The sequence below is a fragment of the Lycorma delicatula genome, chromosome 2 (assembly GCF_047948215.1).
Source record: "Lycorma delicatula isolate Av1 chromosome 2, ASM4794821v1, whole genome shotgun sequence".
NCBI lineage: Eukaryota > Metazoa > Arthropoda > Insecta > Hemiptera > Fulgoridae > Lycorma > Lycorma delicatula.
Genome location: NC_134456.1, coordinates 64097641 through 64115596, shown reverse-complemented (window position 1 = coordinate 64115596; position 17956 = coordinate 64097641). Strand labels below are relative to the sequence as shown.

Genomic DNA, 17956 nt, shown 5'->3' with positions numbered 1-17956 from the left:
CATGAATACAACTATAGCTGTAGGGTTTATATAATTATCACTTAACCCCTAAAACGTTTTAGCAATTAGAATATGCTACATTAGTATTTAAAACAAATATCGGTACTGTTTGGCAATTTTTTTTTAGTTGCTTTTGAATTATGTCTATTAATGATTATTGAAATCATTTGCCATATTATAAGGAGAGATTGGGTACGGCGTGTGTTATTTTGTCCCATGTTCGATAGTTGGATTTAAAATCGTAAAGAAAGGTTATAATTTAATATGAAAGCAAGTTTTTGATAATTGCTATGGTATTTCTTTATTTTTATCACTACGTAAGAAGTTTTAAGAAAAATCTCGATTGCTAAAACTAAAACTGCTTGTTTTGCGGAAACAAAACGTACTTGTCATTAACTGGATGGTAATAAACTAAATATGTTATGTTATCTTTTTGAATTGTTAGCCCAAAATATGATTTCTTTTAAATATGGCTGTACTTATTGTTTTTTCTATATTCTCTGGTACATGTAGAAAGTGCCTAATTTATAAATTAAAATAGGATATGCTCATTTTAATAATGTACATACAAATATAAAATTTATATGTAATTACATACATTCAAACTTTATATTTAGTGGTATTTACTTTGGAACTCTCAGTTTTAGAAAATTTTGGTCCATCATAGTTGATTCTGTATTATTTTCATTTCCTTTTAATTATTTAATTATATTTCTTATGTTTTTAATTGCAACGTTAGGTTTTTTCTTTATTTATTGACAATTTTTTTTCCAGTTTGATATTGAAATGCCACTGCATAGTTGGTGCTACCATAACAAATTTAGTTTCTTAGTTTATAAGCTGCTATTATTACTCTAGTCCATTTTACTTTTAATTGAAATGCTTCCCTGCTACAGCTGTTCACTAACTAATCTTAAGTTATATTCTTTTATAAGTTGTATCATGATTGGTGGTATATGTGCAGATTCATCATTTACATGACTTTTCAAGTTGTCAGAATTGACAGGTTTTGTATACATTATATTTTAAGTAACCCCAAAAATAATAATGTGAAGGAGACAGATATGGGTTATTCCATGTCAAGTGGACCAGGGGTCCCCAGTTGACCATCTCCAAACTTGGAGATGTGTGGACAAACTTGGAGACGTGTGGACATTCGTTGTGGTCTTAAATGTCATTTTACCAAACTGTAGCTCTATATCTGCTACTGCTGATTTTCTGTGATCTCTTGAAAAAACTGTATTTATTTGTAGTTCGTGCATACATCCAAAAAATTCTAACTTTGACTTATAATTTTGAAGTCAATAATAAAGCTATAAGTTTGAGTTTTAATACTTTCAGTTAATTTATGCAGAATTCAAATATGTTATTCACAAGTTTCTTTTAGCACCTGGTTTTGAGATATAGCAGCTGAAATTCAATTAAAAAGTTATGACGTTTTGTAAGTCAAAGTTTGAACTTATCTAGTACTTGAATCGGAACAAGACTTTGTAACCTGAAAAAGGGCATGTAAGATGCTAAAATTTCAATGTACAGGAGGCTTATGTCAGGAGATATCAAATTTGTTAAAATGTTTTTAGCTTGATTTTTCATCTTTGAAAGCTTATATCTCAGGTATATCTTCTTAGATTTTGTTAGAAAGAGCTACTTTTAAACCACAAAATCCATGCAGTTTGCTTTTTGACCCGTAATTTATAAGCAGCAGAAAAAACACTGAAGATTTTTCACACAAGGAGCAAGTTTTTCATAATATTTATGGATTAAATGAATACTCTCTAATAGAAAGTAATTTTTTATTAAGTAATATAATTCGTTTTGCTGCCTATTAATACAAAGTTGTTAACTGTATGTTGCCTTCTATTGAATGCAGAGGAGACAGTTTCAACTAATTATATCTGTTACAGCAAGCACAGTTTTTAAAATATTTCTTACACATGCACAAGAATACTAAAATCAAAAGAAAATGAAATATAGTCATAGTAGTAGTAAAGAATGCAATAAAGTATTACAGTATTATAGAACACAGAAGCTTCAAAATATCTACAGTAGTCAGAAATTTTTTTTAGCACAATACTTTTAGTTCCTGCTCAGCTTAAATTGTTTCTCAGTCATAGACTGAATGTATTCTGGATAAATATATTGTCATTGTAATGGTGTAGATGATAGTGCTTAAAGAGTAGCAAAAATGTACAGTTCTGGAATCCAGCAAGTATCATTTCTAGGGGACCAATGGTAGGAACAAGCTGCACCATGATGAGGGTGCATATAACTAATGAGGGCATCATGTTCTTCAAAGATATATCACATAAATTTCCAACCCACCAAGTATTGTCATACATGCAAGCCACATATTGGCCTGGTTGCAAGTTGGCAAGTGATAGGTTTATCAGTTTCATAAGCATCAGCTTCAAATACTGAAGTATCATTTGAAACTCTGCGACTTGGGTTTTAGCTTTGTTAACTGACCTAAACTGGTGGTTCTTTCTTGTTCCAGCAGTTGTGTAACCACTACTAAACTGGCTTTCCTGTTCAGGTCGGATTCTCTCAAATTCTTCTCTAGGCATAACAAAGAACCTGATTCCTGGTATATTTTCTTTACAAAATTCAAATAAGTCTTGTCAATATCTGGTTTTCTGTAGGTCACTGAAGATTGGCACATAGTGCTAATCGTTCTGTAATGCCAACAGTTCCATCACAAGGTGATTTTCCATGGCTAGTACCAAAAAGGTTCTTTTCAGCTGTTATCCCAAAATCTTCATGGTGGCACAAATTGATAAAATTCTTGTACTGAGCAGCCAAACCATCACTGAAGTAGTATATATGCTTTATTTCACTCAGTCATCAAGTATTTGATCAGTTTAGTCAAAAATATATGAATAGCAATGATATGGTGCAGACAATCGCTGATCATGCAAATGGTAAGATTCCGAAGCTCGTTTTTACTGTAATAAACCATGAATGGATGCAGTACAGCTTGGCTGTTTTCCCAATGGAATCCCTGTACAGCGTCTTGCACAACAAATGAATAGTTCTCAGCAAAATCCATCAGGATAATTGAAAAATTTAAATGATGATTATCATTTAAATTTTCCTTCAGTTGTTTTAAATATGAACTTGGATGTTTTGAAACAAAATGGTGGCTAGTCAGGTAAAAAACCTTTAAGAAAAGTTCTTCAGCAAAATTTTCTATAGTTGCCTGCTGCATCTCCAATGAGTCTCTCTGTATGAATCCACTGGTTACATTCTATTAGTTCCTGCAAGTCATAATCTTTAAGGTCATCAAATAAATAGGACTCCAAGACATTGTTCACAATGTTGCCGTATGCAATCCTTAGATACTAAGCTGCATACAGTTTCCTCAATCAGTTCTTGTAATCATCCTTGATGGATATTGCAGAATGTTAAGCTCACAATAAGCTTAACTTTCTGATGAATGGTACAAACACAAACTGAATGTGTGCCAGCAGCACCAACTGTGATGCACCACTTTGGCCTAAGTTCACACAATTTTGAGAAGCCAATTTCATGGCCATAATGTGTGCATTAATATCTTTACATTAATATTTTTATCTTTTTTAAATGTATTAACTTAATTCTTTTATGTATATCTTTTCTGGAGTGTCTATTAATAATAGTTGTTTACTAATTGAAATGATAATGTAGGTTTAGATTTTTCTTGTAAATTCTCATAAACGGTGTAATCTTTTTCCAATTTATTTCGGTAACAGTTTATAATATAATAGCTGTTTAATTCTAAATACTGATGATTATTATGAAACGTTTCATGCCAAATCTGTAAATATAAAATAATTTTTTAAAATTACAGTCTTTTACTCATGAGTCATGCACACTGATTGAAGTCCACCTGTTTGTTTTTAAACCCACGTAGAATACAGTATAATAATAGTTTAGAGGGATTAATGACATTACAAAATACTATAAAAGAAGGACTAGGCTTCACAAAATATGCTGAAATTGTTATTATTTATTACATATTGAATATTTTTTATTATGTTTTAAAGCAATGTGATTCCAAAATTTTCAACGTTTGATTTTTAAAAAAAAACAATTTTAATAACGATAATAATAATAATAATGAATGACATAGTAATTTTGTTTTATTAAATTCTACAGCAGTTTGTACATGCATGAAATACGCAGCTTTCAACCTGCTAACATTTATGACACCACATAAACGTTGTTTAGTCAGCCAAGAAAGGTCAGGGTTAGATGCTCTTGCTCTTGTACCTCATCCACAGTATAGCTGAAACGGTACAGAAAAATAATGACAATAATATTTTATCTTTTCTGTATATCATTATGTCAAAAATTGATTAAAAAATTGTAATTTTTTGAAATTAACTGACAACAAACTACATTTGTGATTGGTGAATTAGTAGTAGTTTTAGTGTAATACATTAAAATATATGAGATAAAATAAAAAATAAAACCAGTATTGTGTAATACTAACCAACTTCTTGTTTTGTTTTTTTTATTTTGTCAATTTATTTGTATATGTTCTTTCTTTTTTCTGTTTAGCCTCCGGTAATTACCTTTCGGATAATACTTCAGAGGATGATATGTATGAGTGAAAATGAAGTGTAGTGTCTTGTACAGTCTCAGTTGTACATCCCACTCCTGAGATGTCTGGTTAATTGAAACCCAACCACCGAAGAACGATCTAGTATTCAAATCTGTGTAAAAATAATTTACTTTACTAGGACTTGAACGCTGGAACTTTCGACTTCCAAATCAGCTGATTTGGGAAGACACGTTCACCACTAGACTAACCCAGTCGGTTTATACATATACGTTGTATTACAGTAATATAACTGACGCATTGCATTCCATAAGACACGTGTGTAGCCTATCCCTAGTTTCCAGGAAAAGCTACCGTGAGAAGGAATGTAACACAGCTGCAACCTCTGTCTTCTTTATTCTAATTGTAAGAATAATTATTTAGTCTCAATCCTGGACTCGTTCGATGAACATTGTCCTATTTAAAGTCTATCAGGAACTCAACAAGTTAACATGTATACTTAAGTCTCTGCCTTGTATTAGTAGACTCATTCGATATTACATCGTCCTATTAAATTAGTCGGGTAATGACATAAACAATTTCATGTATAATAATTGTATAAATAAAGTTCATATTTTTTAAAAACAGAACTCGTTGAATTTTAAACATAACTTATATATACATACATATATATATACTTTCTTTGCTGGAAGTATATTCTAATTTCAGTTATGTAAATTCACTGCTGATGGTTGTCAACATTAACTAGAAAATAACATTGGCCCTTCTGTTTCTAAACTTCCAGTTTCACCGTTATAAGTATAATATAGTGTGTATGAGTACATTAAAATTAATGTTTAATAAAATTTAAATTTAGCATTTTACAATGTGAGGTTTTGTGTAAATAACATCAACTGAATTCTATTTTCTGCATTAATTTTCACAAATATATGTAGTACTATATTGCACTATTGTGTATAAACTACAATTTTTTTTTAAGATCTCAGGTTTTCTTTTTCAGAGGAACTAATTAAGCTTGTATAACATATTACTAAATAATAACTTATTTTTATACATTCTGGACGCTCCGCTTTATTATGAGTTTAAGAGCAGCTTGTCGTATTTTATAAAAGACAATTGTACATCTAAAATATTCAATATGTGTCAAAAATATATCCTCATTTATACAGACAAAATTTTAATGATCTCTCTGACCTTTTAACAAAATAATTAAATCTTAGCAACGTCGAAGGAAATAATAAATTTCATTACTACTCCTATGTGATATTCAGATCGTACGTTTCACATCCACATTGATACTTTGCATCAGGCCATTTTTTTGTTAACTAAAAATTGGTCAGTAATATTCTGCAGAATTTGCCACAGTTAAGCCATTTTATCATAACCACCAATTATATTTTAAGAAGTTTTAACATGATAAATCCCATGTAATATTATATAATTTTTTAACTATTTTTTTCTTGGTACTAAGTTTATAAACTACCAAACCGTTCATTAAATTATAGCTCCTAAACTTTATTAGGTTATTCAGTTTCATGAAATAATTTTAATCAATTGTGATATATTCTTCGACACTATTCTGCTATTATTTTTACAGTCATATATGAATTTCATTTCTTATAAAACTCATCTATGTTTTTAACAATCGAGGAAAAGTAGTCTAGAGAACTTCAAAATTATCATTGTATGTAAGTTGTTTGTTTCAACCAATAATTTAAGGACTAAAATCTTTAACTGAATAACATTTCCCTGAAAATGATTTTGGAATGAAATAATTTGAAATACAATAATACTATAATTTATTTCACTTAACAAATCATCCAGTTTAAATGTAAAAATAAGGAAAAATGTATTGCAAGTAGTTACTTCAGCTGGTTATGGTTTATGGTTACTTCAGCTAGTTACTTCATATGGTTTAATGTGATTCTTAAAAGTTTTATTTCAGCAGTTTTCAAAATCTAATATTGATAACACTGTTGGGAGAGACTGATTAACTTGTACAAATAAACGTAGTGAAGTTGAATGCGAAATAAGATTTATTTAATAAAAATTATTACATCATTTATTTTTAAATATGTATTATTAAATTTACTTTTAAATATTTTCCATTATGCTGGTACTTCCATTACTGCAATGAGCTAGACTGCCTTTCTAGAGGTTTTAAACTTAAACATCACTTTTGATTACAATATTTAATAAGTATCATTAAAACATACTACAATATTAAAATCAAAATATATACATTCACTCGCTCACAAATAATATACTAAAATTATTATTGTATAACTAAAGAAAAAACTAATAAAATCTAATCAAAGATTTTTATTTACAAATTAATTGAAAGAGTAAATTCAATTTTTATGACATACAAATGTACTTATACAAAAAAACTTAAGAACAAACAAAAGGTAACAGTACTTATTACTGTAGTCAGAAGTTGAAATCTAAAGGATTTTATAATTTTTGCTAAGACATGGAAAAAATTATAATACACCTGATATATAGTTAGATTGTTTCGGGAGTGGTCGCAAAGCTAGCATGGCACGCTCAGTGAATGATGCCGACAGTGCGAGCACCTCTACTACTGCTTATTATGTCTTATGTATCTTACTTCTCATATCACAGACCATTGTTGAACAAAATTGTTGTTGAATATTAGTCGAAATAAATATCATTTACCATTTTCTGTTTTTATGATAAAATTAAATTTAGTATGCAGTCAATGTCTCGTTTTTATTTCAATCCAATACACTAAAAGAGACTCACTGACATGCAGACCAACCAGTTTATCTGTAGAGTTGGCCAAATGAAGGAACTGAAATTTTCCACTGGAGATTTACAAAGAAAAACGATGGTGGCTCTCCCATTCAACTCTTCACATAAGTTGGTCAGTCTGTAGCTCGGAGAAACTTCATACAAGGTCTGTAATGTTTCATGTTAAACCAACAGCCATGCACCCCAACACAGCCTCACCAGATTTTCTCAAATAAAAGAATAACTATCAAATGTTTTAAAAAAAATATCATATATATTTCAAACAAAATTTTAGAAACCTTTTTACCTAATCATAATAAAATGTTTACTTGAATGTTATAAATATTTAGTGTCATTCTTTCTGTATAAAAATTACTTCACAACTATTTTTTTTTTTTTAGTTTTTTTTTGATGATGAAGTGCATTACCAGTTGATGTAAGAAATTGACCTACTAAAAAAATGAATCAACTTATTGTATTCTTAATATTAACTGATAATTTGTTATGTGACGTACATATAAGCACAATCTGTATTATTTGCTGGACATGAAATGTACTTATTCTTCAGTTAGTTAGAAGAACTGTACTTATTTATTAATTGCAGTTATTGAATATGATAATAAATTTAATTTCATTAGAAAGAAATAGTTGACAATCATCAAAGATTGGAACCTAGAACCTATGTGTAAAAAAAGTAGAGTTGTAACTTTTTCAAGGGGGTAGACAAAGCAACATTATTTCATTATACTAATAACTTTATATAAACCCTACTTAGATCTATTAAAACTAGTATTTAATTTACATCAACTTAGTCATTTAAGTTATATGTTTGCAGAAACTATGTTGGAATTGCTGTCGGATGACATTGATAACAATGTGTGACAAGGCCCACTTCAATTTATCAGGAATGGTAAACAAACAGAATTTCCAGTACTGGACAACTGAAAACTCCAAGAACGCATAAAAAACCAATGCATTGCCACAGATTAACTGTTTGGTATAGCTTTTCTTGAACCTCCATTTTTAGGCCTTATTTTTTTGTGAAAATAAACAAACAGTGTCTGTTAACACAGATTATTATTCTATAATCACTCAAGCAATTCTATTGATTTTGGTCAGAATTAAGAAGATGATGCATTAACCTCAACAGAGTTTGGTTACTGCATACTGCAACATGGGGGTCACTTACCATACATTAAGAGCAACTATGGCTTTTTTGAGACAACATTTTTCTGGATGCTTGGATTTCATTGTGTGGGATGTCAAGTGGCCTCCTCCGTCACCAGACCTGTCACCTTGTGACTATGTTTCATGGGGCTACCTAAGAGCTCAAGTTTATGTAGACAAACCACATATTCTGGAAGCCCTTTCCAATACTATAACATGAGAAATTCAAAAGGTTCCGCGTACCATACTTAGGAATATGAATTATTTCACCAGCCGTCTACAAGAATGCCTCGACAAAATGGACGCCACATGATGTGATTCTTCACGAATGAGTTTTTTCTTATGTTTCTAAATGTAATCTCAAATGGCAATGTAACATTAATGTATAATAAAACTAAATTTTGGAATTTGTTCAAAAGTAGCTGTTACAGTCTTTTCAAAACCACCATACCTTATTGCCTTGATTCAACTTTCTTTCAAGTATATTCAAATACTTTCAAATTTCTATACAATTCACATTATGCTGCTTCCTTAATTTTCTATATATCGAAATCAGATTATTTATGTAACAGTGATTATGTTGAATGTAAAAAAAGTAAACTATTAAAAGGAATTAAATTAAAGGAGATTATTGAAAAGAATAAACCATTAAAGGAAACTGTAAAAATTTACAATTGTTTGAGTGATTATTTCTGTTGCATCAACAGAATTATTTAGTATTTTTATTTATAGTCAGATTGTGAATAACACCAAATAAATAATTAGTGTACAAGTTAAATGAATTACTAAAAGCTTTGGTCTAAGCATATGCAGATATTACTAAATGCTCACAAGCCTTTCTTGACCAATAATTTGCAGTACATTTCATGTAATACCCTAAAAACATGGATTTATGCATTAAAACTAGCACACATAATACTCTAAAAACTCAATATCTTTTTATTGTACGGCCACTGTTATATTAATATTCATTCGGGTAAATTTCTAATCAGAAATAATAGCAGTATATTTAAATATAATTTTTTTATTTTAGATTTGGAAATTACTTCTACATGATTTATTCTTTATTTATATTTAGAAATATAGTATATATAATTTTTTAATAAAAATCAATGCAATATTTACTTTATTACATAAAGAAGCCAAAAACATTATCTAGTAATTGATAACAATGTTAAGAAATATTTACAACAAATTGATGCTTACAAGTTACTCAATGATGAATCATATACTCACACAAATAATTTATAAGTTCAATAATTTAACTGTAAAATCTGGAAAGAATCTACTTCTTTACATCATTTCTGCAAAAAAGTTAATGTCAATTTATCTTGATAGACATTAATGTGTTTGCAAACATTTGATTGCCAATACAAAAACCTTAGAAATGTAATTTTAATAAAATCAAAAGAAAAATTTAATTTCTATTTAAAAGTAGTAATGTAGTTGCATCATTATAAGACTGTCTATTCCATGCCAGTTTGTTTTAGAGGACCAGCATGTAATCCAACATGTATGTCACATATTATTGTAGTTCGGTGTGCAAGTGGAATGAATTATACTAACCATAAATAGATTATTAAATTGTTCATTACTGTTAAGGGAAACCCAGAAATGTGTGAGAAAGATTATATGAAAGTACAACAATAAAATTTAATGACACTGATTGCTAGTCATTAACAAGCAATAAATAATAACAACGTACAATAAAACTGCACCAAACATGTTTAATTTTATTGATGTGGAGGAAATTGTTAATTAAAAATTACTTTAGCTGTTAGCACTTTATCTTTACTTCAAACCTTTCAATTTCTAGGATTCTAATTCCTGAAATATGAAAGTTAATCTGGAAGTATTGGTTGTAAGGGATGCAGTTTAATGTCTTATCCAGGACACAAAAAAATAAAATAAAAAATTTATAATACAATTCTATTAAAACTGTTTAGTAATATATATGCATTATTAAGTGCGTTTACTTTTTTTAGAATACTATCAATCACACTCTTAAAATACAATTTATGTCGCTTTGCCAATTTCAATCTTTCTCAATAATATAGCTGATCGGTAGAAGAAAGAGTCAATAAGCATGAAGACGATGAACACTCCTCCAATACAACAACAGATATCATTTATAAAATGACTGAGGGGCCTAAAAGAAAAAAAGAAAATGTTTACAAAAGATTACAACTAGTAAATGTAGTATAAATGTAAATCTATAAAAAAAATTTATACCAAATGAAATTTTAAATATTCTTTTATCTTGAAAAAATACTTTTTTAAGAAAATGTTTCAGAAAATAGTTTGTTTTTTTTGAAGGGTTAGTTTTTTTTTAATGTAAACTAATTAATAGAATAAGATTTAGAAATTACTCAATCTTTATCTAAAAATAAAATTTTACTCAATTACTAAGATATTCAAATTGTAAAAATCATTAGGGACATGTACACATATTTGACAGATTGTGGTCGTAAAAGCAAGCAAGTCAATTTATTTAAATTAAATGGAGTTTGGTTATAAGTATACATTTTTTAAGCTAAGTTACTAAAACAATGGTTGACTTGAAATTATGACAAAATGACTTACTTTTATAATAATTCACATTGAATAATTTAAGCAACTACTTAAATGAGTTCAGTATTTGTGAGTTCCTTAATTTGAGAAAGTTTTATCAATTATGATTGTTCTTGTATTTATGCATACTTATATACTTATAAAGACTGCATATTTATAAAAACTTGAATAAAAAGCATGCAAGCAAGTGCATACGTACATTCTTATTGATTTTACAATGATCAATACATCATTGATGTATTGATTTCAATTATCTCTAATTACAATGGAAAATGAATAAAAGAAACTTTTGATGGGGAAGGCAATTTATTTTTCATAGAACAGTCAGCAAAATATGTTAATTTATTTATTAAAAAAAACCTCTACACCAGAAAATATATTTATTTAATTAATGTATACAATCTCTTAATAACGTATAATGCTCTCTTTTTGAAAAACTAATAACTTTTGCATAAAATAAATTCATTAATAATTGATTGTCATGTATGAAACATTTTAAAAAACCTTTTTTATTTTATTTGCTAAATAGTGCAGTAAAAGTAAACCAAAAGAAGGGTGTAATAAGGAAATAATTAGGGGCTACTAATTTTATTTAGCTTTATTCATTTACCAAGATTCTGAAGAAGTCTACAAAATATAATAATGCACAGTTTTGGAAGAATGTGCTGGCAGGGTAAAGAAGTTTTTAAATTTCAAAAGCTGTTGATTTTTGGCAAAAATCATATTTTTTGACCTTCATGGGAATTAGTGCTTTTTATGTTAATTTTTTTGCAATTAATTTGAAAACTAATAATAAAAGAATTCTTAAAAATGTTATTTTCCTACTTCTTTACTGGTCTTTTTTTTCTGTAACTTTAATCTGTACTTAAAATATAGAAGTTCAAATTATTGGTGTTAGATTAATGGAAAAATCTAAAAAATTTTTTTAAATACTCATTTCAATATGATCATTTTTTCAAGTTACATTTATAAATATTAGAAATTTAAATAAAAATAAAATAATATTAAAGTGATTTTTTCAAATATGAGACTATGATATTTGACTGTTAACTTAGTGCATTACAATATCCCCGATTTGAGATTTTATTGCTTATTGGACTTTGGTAATCCAGCTAATGCTCAAAAATTCTTTTCTATATTATTGTTCCTTTTTCAAGTTAAAGGTTTGATAGTAATTTAGTTTAATATTTTAATTTTAAAGCAATATACATATAATGTGTAATGAAATGCTTTATAATAAACTGTACATGTTACTTTGTAGCATTCTATAGAGGTTAACTATTTTTTAAATAATACACAAAAGTGAAAAAAAAACTATTTTAAGAAACCAACTATGGTAGATAAAATAAGAGACTGGACTTACACTACTTTATCAGATATCTTCACCATTAAAGCTGATAATTCATAGCCAAAAAATATTCCAGGCATGCCAGAATTACCAGTATGAACTGACACAACTTTCTGATGTTTTGTAACTGAGAACTGATATGACTGAAAAATCGATCCATCCCTGTGCACTCGCAGTGTAGGAACAATTTTTATGTAATACTGGAACATTGTAGCACCTATTTAACAGAACAATTAAAAACTCTGAAGTATTTTGAAATTTACTTTACTTCTAGAAAAATGTTATACATGCAAATATTTACTTATTTGTCAGTAAACATTCACTCTAAGTGCAAAAACAAAATGTTATTTTTTGTCCATAATTAACGGTTTGGTAAACTATAATTAAGTTAACTGAATTCTACAGGCGAGTGTTAATTACATGGTATTAACAGCATTTCCTTAATTAATTAATGTGAATATTTTTTTTTAATAAAGTATATTGGTTTATTGTTTCTGAAAAATTTACTTATTAACCAAAATCTACGTAATCCCTCTATGAATCACGAGACCTTACTGATGATGAGGGGGTTTGAGTGCTCAGTGATACAGAGTAGCTAGACCAAAGGTAAAACCACATTGGAGAGGTATCTGTTGAGAACCAGTCTAAAGAATAATAACTGCAAGAGAACAGCAGCTCTTTCAGTAGTTGTTAAGGGTGTAGGTCAGGAGGACTTAAATGGCCATATCAACATCACTCAGTCTTCTGAGTACTCCACAGCTGAAAGCAGTGAAAAACTACAGCTGCTTTTTTCCAAGAAAATATATCTCTGCATTTTCATGTTAACAAAGATAGAGGTGCATTCCTTGGTAAAATATTCTGGAGGTAATCTAGTCCCCCGTTCGGATCTCTGGGTGGGGACTACTAAGGAAGGGGTCACCAGAAAATTAAAAAATAACATTCTATGAGTCGGAGCGTGGAAAATAAAAATTTAAAGAGGGAAATGGATAGATTAAATTTAAATGTAGTAGGAATTAGTGAGGTTTGGAAGGAAGAGGAAAACGACTTTTGGTCAGGTGATTTTAGAATAATTAACACAACTTCAAATAAAGGGCAGGCAGGAGTAAATTTTGTAATGAACAAGAAGATAGGGAAGAGATTAGAGTATTTCAAATGCATAGCAACAGAATCATTGTAATAAGAATAAGATCATATCCTAAGCCGACAAGCATACAAGTGCCCAAGATGATGTTGAGGTACTGTGTATATGATTGACCAAGCAATTAACACACAAAAATGGGATGAAACTTTAATAATAGTTGGAAATTGGAATGCTAGCATTGGAAAGGGCAAGGAAAAAATATTGTGGGTGAATATGGGCTGGGCAAAAGGAATGAAAGAGGGGACCGACTTACAGAGTTTTGCACGAAGTATAATTTAATAACTGCCAACACCCAGTTTAAAAATCATAATAGAAGAATATACACATGGAAAAGGCCAGGTGATACTGCAAGGTATCAGATAGATTAAATCATGGTTAAGTAAAGATTTAGAAATCAACTCATCGACTGCAAAGCTTACCCTGGAGCACACATTGATAGCGACCATAATTTAGTGATAATGAAATGTAGATTGGGGTTTGAAAACCTGAAGAAAAGGTGTCAGATGAATTTGTGGAATTTATAGAAGCTTGAGGAAGAGGAGATAAAGATCTTTGAAGAGGGCATTGCAAGAGTTCTGAGTAAAAAAGATATGATAGAAAATGTACGTTAAAAAATAAATTCTTAAATCAGCAGAAGGGAACTTAGGTGAAACAAATAGAACCGGTAGAAAACCTTGGATATCAGAGGATATATTCCAGCTGATGGATGAACATATTAAATATAAAAATGCTAGTGATGAAGAAAGTAAAAGGAACTATTGACAATTAAGAAATACTATAAACAGGAAGTGCAGACTAGCGAAAGAAAAGTGTTCAGCAGTGGAAAGAGAAATGATCATTGGTAAAACAGATGAAGCATACAGGAAACTTAAGGAAATTTTTGTGATACATAAATTAAAATATAATAACGTGTTAAACAAAGATGGAACACAGATTTATAATATGAAAGGAAAGGTTGATAGGTGGGTGGAATATATTGAAGAGTTACACGGAGGAAATGAATTAGAAACTGGTGTTTTAGAGGAAGTCGAAGAGAATGAAAGCAAAGAAGCAATACTGAAATCTGAATTTAAGAGAACATTAAAAGATTAAAATGGCAGAAAGGCTCCTGGAATATACAGAATACCTGCAGAATTACTGCATGGTGCATGCGAGGAAGCGGTAAATAGATTATACAAACTGATGTGTAATATTTATGAAATAGAGGAAGTTCTGTCAGACTTCAAAAAGAGTGTTATAGTTATGTTCCCAAAGAAAGCAGGAGCAGATAAATGTGAAGAATACAGAACAATTGGCTGAACTAATCATGCATCAAAGATCTTAACTAGAATTCTATAAAGAAAAGTTGAGAGGAGAATGGAAGAAGTGTTAGGAGAAGACCAATTTAGTTTTAGAAAAAAGAAAGGTACAACAGAAGCAATTTTAGCACTCAGATTAATAGGGGAAGGAAGATTAAAGAAAAACAAACCAACATACTTGTTATATACCTAAAAAAAGCATTCGATAGCGTAGACTGGAATAAAATGTTCACCATTTTAAAAAAAATTAGGGTTCAAGTACAGAGTTAGAAGAATAATTGCTAACATTTACAGGAACCACACAGCAACAGTAGTAATTGAAGAACATAAAAAAGGGAGTTCTGACAAGGATGTTCCCTATCCCAGTTACTTTTTAATCTTTACATAGAACTAGCTGTTAATGATGTTAAAGTACAATTTAGATCTAAAGTAAATGTACAAGGTGAAAAAATAAAGCTGTTATGATGTGCTGGTGATATAGTAATTTTAGCCGAGAGTAAAAAATATTTAGAAGAAACAATGAATGGCATGGATGAAGTCCTTCGTAAGAACTACCACATGAAAATAAACAAGAACAAAATGAGAGTAATGAAATGTAGTAGAAATAATGTAGATGAACCTCTGAATATAAAAACAGGAAGAGAAACGATTACGGAGGTAGAAGAATTTTATTATTTGGGAAGTAGAATTACTAAAGATGGATGAAGCAGGGCTATACAATGCTGAATAGCACAGGCGAAATGAGCATTCATTCAGAAATATAATTTATATACATCAAAAATTAATTTAAATGTCAGGAAAACATTTTTGAAAGTATATGTTTTGAGCATAGCTTTATATGGAAGTGAAATTGAACTATCAGAGTACCTGAGAAGAAAAGATTTGAAGCTTTTGAAATGTGGTGCTATAGGAGAATGTTATAAGTCAGCTGGGTGGATAAAGTGACAAAAAAGGAGGTATTGTGGCAAATTGATGAAGAAAGAAGCATTTGAAAAAATATAGTTAAGAGACTTATATGCCAGACATTAAGATTAAATAGGTCACACATAACATAAGATTATATAGGCCACACATTAAAATTGTGCAGGCAGGCAACATTTGGAATGTGTAAAACAAATTATTAGGGATGTAGGATGTAGGGGGTATACCAAAATTCAACGACTGACACTAGATAGGGAATCTTGGAGAGCTGCATCAAAACAGTCAAATGACTGAAGACAGAAAAAAAGTATGATGTTTATTTATGCAGCAGTAAACTGACCCACCATACAGATTAATATATTAAAATACCATGCTGACATAAATATAACCGTTACACTGCCACCTAGTATAATATAAAATAAACCTGAACTATACTGGCTTTTCTATCGAATATAAATAATGCCAGATTTTCCATTTAAGAGTTGCTGCATACCAGTGATTATCTCAATTTTTTTACTCCACAAACCCCCCCTCCAAAAAAAAAATTATATATATATATTGAATATTTTGCAAACCTCCAATCACAATCCAATGAAACCTATTTAAAACTATTTAGCTGTATTGATAGCGATGGGTATGAACATGAATGTATGAAGTGTACAAACATGAGAAATTTACAGGTTCCAAATTGATGTAAACATGCTCCTTGTTATTTGGTCTGCTTGCAAAAATTTGATGTGAGAGTGTAATGTTCAAACATGCATACAATATGTAAGGTACTGCAGAACATCACTGAAAATAATAATTAAGGTTTCGGTTTTTTAGTGTGCAGTCAAATGGAGTAACAGTTTTTTTCCCAATTAGATTCTTGTGGAAAATGGATAAATTTGAAAAAATACAAGTTAGTCATCTACATCCAGTGAATCAACTGTTAAAAAAACAAGACTGTATAATGACAGTTATTTAAATTATGATTTTATCTCACTGGATGGAAAATCAGTGTGTTGTTTGCTTTCAAATCCTCTCCAATAAAAGCACAAAGCCATCAAAATTAATTCAACACTTGGAAACTAAACATCCCATAACAGCAAATCCTTGTAATTCTTTTAAATAAAGTTACATATTTTGAGAAATCAACAAGCTTCTATTTATGTCAAGCCATACTGATAAAAGTATACTTGAAGCATTTTATCTTGCAGCATTAAATGTAGTAGCTAAGATGTCCTTACCACATAAAATTGCAGAGAATCTCATATTGCCTGCAGCAATTGGTATGGTTAATGTTTTAATAGGTGTGTAAGTAAAAGAATTTAAAAAAATTCTGCTTTCTAACAACACATTATCACGGCAAATCGATGACATGGTTGCCGATGTTCGGGATCGAAAAATTCAGCAAGTGAATTTTTTAGTACTTTTTTCCTGTTTAGCCTCCGGTACTACCGTTTAGATAATACTTCAGGTGATGAATGAGGAAGATATTATATGAGTGTGAATGAAGTCTTGTACATTCTCAGTACGACCATACCTGAGATGTGTGGTTAATTGAAAACCCCAACCACCAAGGAATACCGGTATCCACGATCTAGTATTCAAGTCCGTGTAAAAATAGCTGGCTTTAATAGGACTTGAACGCTGGAACTCTCGACTTCCAAATCAGCTGATTTGGGAAGACGCGTTCACCACTAGACCAACCCGGTGAGTTGAATATTTTAGTATTAAATTTTATGAATCAACAGATGTAAACATTTCTCAGTTGTTGTTTTGTGAGATATGAATGCGATAGGTACAGATCAATCAAAGAAAATATGTTGTTTTGCAAAACAATACCTAGTCATGCAACAGGGCAATTTCTTTTTGTTGTTTTTATGAAGCTAGTAAAACCTATAACATATTGGACAAAATATACTGCAGTATGTAGTGATGGTGCAAATACGATATCAGGAAAGAACAATGGATTTCTGAAAAAATTAAAAAATCGTCTTATTATACAAGAGCAGAATTGGACGCATTGCTTTCCTCAGACATGCTCTTGCCGGATAATCTCAAACAAATTCTTTGTAAAGCTATAAAAATGATTAATTTTATTAAAAATCGACCATTACAGAATAGGCTGGCTGTTTGCTAAATTATGCGATGAAATGGGTGAAAAAAGAAATCTCTTCCTTTACATACAGAAGTCAGATGGTTATCGTGGGGAACCGCGATATTAACCGGGT

At 29.8% G+C, this 17956-nt stretch overlaps 1 protein-coding gene and 1 long non-coding RNA gene across 2 annotated transcripts in view; one reads left to right on the top strand and one right to left on the bottom strand.

Moving 5' to 3' along the window:
- Window positions 1-25: 25 nt before the first annotated feature.
- LOC142318862 (uncharacterized) lies at window positions 26-8266 on the top strand. Its single transcript, XR_012755058.1, has 3 exons — window positions 26-403; window positions 4540-4945; window positions 8130-8266. It is a non-coding gene; the product is annotated as an uncharacterized LOC142318862 (long non-coding RNA).
- Window positions 8267-9469: 1203 nt separating this feature from the next.
- LOC142318859 (endoplasmic reticulum-Golgi intermediate compartment protein 3) overlaps window positions 9470-17956 on the bottom strand; it is a 68349-nt gene continuing 59862 nt past the window's right edge. The window contains exons 9-10 of the mRNA XM_075355428.1: window positions 12396-12597; window positions 9470-10610 (exon numbers count right to left, since the gene is read on the bottom strand). Coding sequence (XP_075211543.1) covers window positions 10478-10610; window positions 12396-12597 — 335 coding nt within the window. The 3' untranslated portion in view covers window positions 9470-10477. The remainder of the gene's footprint in view (window positions 10611-12395; window positions 12598-17956) is intronic.